This window comes from Gavialis gangeticus, unplaced genomic scaffold, assembly GCF_001723915.1.
Source record: "Gavialis gangeticus isolate Ggan-Ray unplaced genomic scaffold, GavGan_comp1, whole genome shotgun sequence".
In the NCBI taxonomy this organism is placed as follows: domain Eukaryota; kingdom Metazoa; phylum Chordata; order Crocodylia; family Gavialidae; genus Gavialis; species Gavialis gangeticus.
In genome coordinates, this window is record NW_017729032.1 from 183213173 (window position 1) to 183219585 (window position 6413).

At 45.2% G+C, this 6413-nt stretch overlaps 1 protein-coding gene across 1 annotated transcript in view; it reads right to left on the reverse strand.

Moving 5' to 3' along the window:
- Window positions 1–5439, reverse strand: part of EIF1AX (eukaryotic translation initiation factor 1A, X-linked) — a 10313-nt gene extending 4874 nt beyond the window's left edge. The window contains exons 1-3 of the mRNA XM_019524139.1: window positions 5226–5439; window positions 3332–3415; window positions 2065–2168 (exon numbers count right to left, since the gene is read on the reverse strand). Coding sequence (XP_019379684.1) covers window positions 2065–2168; window positions 3332–3415; window positions 5226–5241 — 204 coding nt within the window. The 5' untranslated portion in view covers window positions 5242–5439. The remainder of the gene's footprint in view (window positions 1–2064; window positions 2169–3331; window positions 3416–5225) is intronic.
- Between the last annotated feature and the right edge of the window lie 974 nt (window positions 5440–6413).

Below are 6413 nucleotides of genomic sequence, written 5' to 3' on the forward strand. Positions count from 1 at the left end.
CGCCCCCTTTAGTTTTTGGGGGTCCCCACCCCCCCCCCCCCCCCAAAAGAGTGCCTTATTAAGGTGAGGGAACTGTTAACTCAAGGCCCCCTGTACTACGGCAATGCATTAATTTGTGTGAATACACTTATACTGCATAACTGCTCAGGAATTATATTTATTGGAATCCTAATATCTACTGTCACCCTGTAATGCATCATCCAGACTGGATGTTGGTACCATAACAGGAAGAGAAGCAAACAGTGGGTCACTTGAAGACAGGGCAGAGATCAGCAACAGAGGCACCTGGTAGAGACATTAGCTTGAACCCATGTGGTAGGATGTCTCTCTCTCCTGGCTTAAATGAATTTTTCCAAAATAGAACACATGCTAGAAGAAGTCAAGGAACTGAGTTTTGTGCGAGTGTTAGTGAACTGAAATATACAATATGACCTATGGATCCTACCCCTTGCCAATAAAATATAAATTGATCTCCTGCCTCTGTAATGTGGCTTTGCAAGCCTGGCTGTCAAACAGGAACTTTAAAGCCTGGAAAGAATCCTAAGTTCTCACTGTTTGTGGACAGCAAGGTAGAACTGAAGAAGCAGCAGCCACTCCTTGAAACAGGTTTCTTTATTATGGAGCCTGTTGTAATATTTAGCAACCCTGTTGATAATGATGACATTGCGAGTGGTGGTTGCCTCATTTCCATTGATCACATCTAGTTTCATTGCTCTGGAAAGTGGGGAGCACATCACACAAATTTTCCTTTTGTACAAAATCTATCACCCTCAATAATACTTATAAAGTAAAATCCATGTTAGAATTTAGAGCATGTTGAAGTAGTCTTAAACCAGAATTTTAGTTCCCAGGACAAAGCTTCCAAAAGGAGCTCTTGCAGAATGTAAGCAGGCAGAAATTCATGAGCCCAACACATCCCCAGAAAGTTCTTAACAGCAGCACACAATTTCAGAGTGTATCTGAACTGCTTGGATTCAATGACAGCTTCATGAGATGTAGGTAGTCTCTTGTCAGAATAGCTGAACTATAAATAATTCATTTCACAATAATTGGTCCTCACAACAAGTGGAAATGGGGTTTCCTTATTGCTCAAATTTGCTCGAGCCATAAAAGTCTTAACTTTTACTTTACTGTAAAACATTAAGCTGCATGACTGACCAGTCTTAACCAGACCAAAAAAATTGAACTGATCAAAGCCAAGATATGAGCCCAGATGCAGACAATTTCCATGTCAATATCAAGGACAGTACTTTAGGAACCCTTTGTTTAAATTACTTAATTTGGAGTGCTGCTGAAGCTGGATGGTTTGGGGGCTGCCTACCTTATTCCCAAGGAGTACAGCTATTTGCAAGATAACTTTTGTAAGCATGCAGATTTTAGTGCACTTAAACGTGAAGCAAGATTATCTGTGCTGAGCAGCCACAACTGCTAAGCAAGATAATATGCACATCTGCATGCTTCTGCCAGTCCAAGCTGGCTCAAATCAGCAGCTGTACTGCTACAATGTGACGTGCTCTGGGACAACACAAGATTTTGAGTGGACTCCGGCAGCCAGCTGAAGTCCAACTCCACTTGTGTGTGTGTGTGTGGGGGGGGGGAGGTGGAATAGTGCAGAGTATTATGCCACTTCAGAAAGGCTGAGTGGGATGCAAGCAGAACAAATGCTTCTAATGCAGAGTAAACACAAGGCTCAACCTTCACTATAGTGGTAGTACCATCTTAAAGGTATTTATACAAAATAAAATGTAAAGTTTTTAAAAAGCAAAAACACTTGCCTTGAAACTGATGCAGCATTAAAGAACCTGAAAATTATACAGCTACAAGTATGTTTTAAAACATACTTACTACATGGATCTCTTGTCCAGGACAAAAAAAGTCTAATAAACTAAACTGTAAAAAATGTAACTGAAAGAATATATATATATATATTTTTTTTTTTACACTTAACTGTATTCTTTCGTTTTGAAGTGCAGTTGTAGTTGTAGCCACACAGATTTTCTTATGATTACATACCAAGCACAATGGACACTCATTTTATTTTCTAGTTAAGTGATATGGACTTACCTTTTTTCTCAACTTTCCTCTGATATGACATAACCGCTTTACACCATCAAAACATAATGCCTCCAATCTTCCATTTCCCAACATCTTGATCACCTGAGCATACTCTGTAAGAGATCACCCAAAATCTTCAAATTATTACTACAAGGTAAAATGTTGCCTGTTTTTACAAAATTATTTAATTATATTGTCAAGCAATTTCCATAGTATAGACGGCCTCCAAATAAAGCGACTATAAAGGAGGATTATTTTGTTTTCGCCTTTTCAATTTTGTGGAAATATAAAATGTCAAGATCTAATATGAGCCCTGAACAGCCATAATCCAAGCTGCCAGAGGGCATCTTCATAGCATTTTTCTTGTAATGCTTACCTCCTATTACATTTATAATTCATTTTCCCCAAGTTATTTTAATTATACAGAGGCATATATTACTGTCACAACATCCTGTGTGGACAATTTGCAAAGACTGATCCACCACTATCATTTCTACCTGAGTTGGTAAAAGTCAAGCAGATAATCAGGGGACAGAAAGTACCACCTGCACAGCATCATTTCCTTATAATTTTTTTCACATACGCCAAATCCTATCTTCAGGGATATTTCTGTACTTACAAGGGTGTTGATGCTGGACCCCAGTGAATAGTTCGCACACACCAGTTTTCAACTGATAAGTCTAAGTATGCCCCTCTGCCCACCCTTTGACTGGACTCTGCTGTCATGTTATCCCTTTCTCCAGTACAGCAGAGCATCAGTACTTCTGAGCATCTCTTGGATTATGAAAATAATTTTTACATCCATTTCTCTCAGCTTTCATAGCTGTCTCCCCCTGTCTAGTAAGTGACCCCAGCATTACATTTGATGTAGCTCCTGATTTACCCACGCAATTCAGGTCAAACAAGACTGCAAAATACTTACCCTTTTCGAGTCAAACAGATCAGATTACTATATATAAGTGCTCCAATGTACTACTCGTTACTTCGTAACCTAATTATGTTCCTCCCCTCCTTACCTAAGAGTTCCAAAGACTCTACCAGCATGGTACCTCTGGCCCAAGGTGGCTAGATATTGCTTCCACCAGCACACCACTACTGACATTTACACCTAGCTTAAAAACTGGAACATTCATTTCCTGTGCACTCAAAATAATGCTGTGGTTCTCCGACTCATCCAAATGAACTGTGGAAACACCCAATTTACCACTCGTAGGAACTTTCAGTGTACGACACCTATAGCCTGCAACTGAAAACATTTACGAGAGCAGAATCTCACCTTGTCCATCTTCCTTGAACACCAATTCTCTTTTTTCTGACTCATTCTCGTTCTTACCTCGTCGTCTGTTTTTACCTCCTTTGCCTAAACAGAAGGAAAAGACATCAATAAACATGGTTCAGCAGCCCATCTAAGTGAGTGTCTCAGAAAAGCAAAATGGAAACACCTTTGATCTGTGTAAAACTAGGGATGTTTTCTCATTTTGCTCCTGCAACTTCACGAATACTTTTAACCCGGCCCCAAATAGACCCTGCTTGTTAAAAAAAAATCAAACCAGGACAACTCAAGCCGTGACAAAGTCAAAGACACTGCCTCAAGGTAAAAGTGCAGGGAGCTAAAGGTAAGTTGCATCTTCCTCATAAAGGGGATGAGAAGGATGCGTGTTCCCTCTGAGCTTTGAGTAGCCCTGCAAAGCCACCAAAAAATAAAAAAGGGGGTGGTGGTGGAAAAGAGACTGAAAATATTGTGTCCAGTGACTGCAACACATCCCTGCTCCATTACTGGTTGCTAGTCTCTGGAAGTGGCAGGGCTGGGACATATGAAAGAATAATCCCATGGTGGGCAGGTGGGGGGGAAGAGACTGAAGATTCAGTCATACAAATACAAGCCCCACTCATGGACCTCAGAAAGACACAGGGGAATAACTGAGTGGCAATCCCTAGTCACTGTCCCCATTATCCAGATTAAAGGTAACCTTGTGGGTAGGCCACTGACAAGAGAGGCTGAAACAGATCTACAGCCCAACATTTTATTTGCTTGCACTTTAAAACAAAAACAAACATTTATCCCACAGTCTATTTGGCTACTTGTGACAGCACAACATAGACTCTCACCTACACTGGCTGGGGAGACATGAAAGGTGAGAGGAAGGGGACATGCAGGTTGGCAGCAAGTCTTCTTGAATGTTCTCAGCTCTCCAAATTCCCCTCCAGCCTAAGCCTGATATTTAGAAAGAGCCAATTCTAATATTTTAATAAATGACCTCCGATTGGTTTAATTTAAATGTTTTTGTTGCACTAACACTTTGGGAACTGGACTGAACCCAGCTCTTGTGGACTTGGAAGGTGTCAAACAGCTGGGATTTAAATCCTTGGTCTTTGACAGGGCCATGCTTCTTTTTACAAATGACTGAAACACCTTAAAATAAATTATAACAAAATAACATCTAATCCTCTTGGTTCCGTCAATTGCTACTACTGTTATTTTAAAATAAAGATCTTAAAACAGTAGTAAGCAGCGATGGATGGAACCAAATGGCCAGGGCATGGCGTGTGGATTATATTTAACATGTGCTTCTCCCTTATCGTGTCCCCTGTGCTTTGTTTAGCTGCGTTTAGACAAGACAGGCTGATGAATGGCTTCCGTTACGTGGCCCACCAGGCTAGCGGTGACATCTGCAAAGGGTCATGCTGCTATGGTCCTTCACAAATGGGCTCTGGGGCCTGCTGCTTAGCCTAGGCTCCTCCAACACAGCCCAGCCGGGCACTCCCCTCATCCCTAGTCACCCCCCCCCCAACGCCCTGACCGCACTCCTCAAACCAACGGCCGCAACCACCGGGGCCGTGACGTCACGGGGGCCCAGACCGTGAGGGGCCCAGACCGCGAGGGTGGGCGTTGCCCCTTCCCCCCCGCGTTCGAAGCTGCCGTTAGAAGCGGCTAACGGCCCGTGGGCAGGAGCACGGCGCGGGAGCACGGACGGGCCTGGTCCCCTCCGCCAACACGTATGTGCGTGCGTGAGTGGGGGGGCACCCACAAGGCCGGAACGGGAAGAGCAACGACGCGGGCGGCGCAGGCGCCCTCAGCCCCGGGGAACGTCTCACCGTCCTCGCGGCCCAGGCCGTGAGGCGGGACCCCGCCACACACTCAAGGCGGGGGAGGGGTGGGAAGGCCTCACCTTTATTCTTGGGCATGGCGGTGGCGGCGGCCGCGGGTCGGCGCGGACGGGGAGAGGTGGGGCCGGGGGGCGGCGGCGGCGGCTAGCTCACAGGTCGGCCGAGGATAAGCGGGGGGCCGGGACGTCGGTACGCAGTGGCGGAACAAGGAGGCTGCAGGTGGCTCACGCGCGTTCCAGCCTCGCGCTGCCTTGGTTGGGCCCCGCCTGACGCTCGCGCGGCCCCTGCCGGCCGGCGGCCTTCACTGCGTCCTGCTGGGAAGGGGCGGGGCCCGGCAGGGGCAAGTGCGCATGCGCAGCCGGGAGGGTTCCGCCCGGGGTCGGGTTGGAATCTCTCTGGGGCAAAGGGAGTGCTGCGAACCTCCTCCCCCACCGTGAGGCTGGGTCACCAGGGCTACGTTAAGGATCGTGTGTGTACGATGCTTTGAACCCTTGTACGATCAGTAATAGGAAAAAAAGTGTTCGAAACGTAGGAATCAAGTCGTGGTAGAGGTGGTATCTTTTATCAGACCGACTAGATTTTTGCAAAGAAGTGTCTTTAATTGCAAGTTTTGTTTTCGTTTTTTGCTTTGTTTTTTGTTTCCTTTTGCAAAAATCTAGTCGGTCTAATAAAAGATATCACCTCTACCATGAGTTCTGATTCCTGTGGTGTCTAAACCAGTATGGCTACAACCTGGAAACCTGACAAAATGTAGGATTATTTTTTGAGGCAGCTCATTGATGTGGCACGTGCATAACCCAACTCATTGCTAGGGAGTCTTAGCTGACTTCTGGATTTTTTTTTAAATTTAAATTTTCTGTATTCCAAGCCAAATTAGCCAAAACAACTTCCACATCCAAGAGTTGGTCCAGAACCATAAGTGGTCCTACTACTGGCAAACATCCTCCATCCCTATCTGGGGCTTTGTATGTTCCCAAAATCTTTGGTGAGCATCCTACTTCCAGGCCAAAACCCAGAGGCTTGGGGTTCAGATGCCCATGTGTTTCGCTTACCCCAAACCATAGGGCCACAGGAGCAAGCTAAGGAGAAGTCTTCCATAAAGTGGGTATAAAGCCAAAGTTAACTATGCATTACCTATGCGGGTACTATGCCATGCCAGCGGAGTAGGCTTCCCCAGGTGTGACTAGGGGACTACATGATCAGTGTAGTCATCATGGTATTTTCTCTGCCAGGTAAACATAAGACTACTT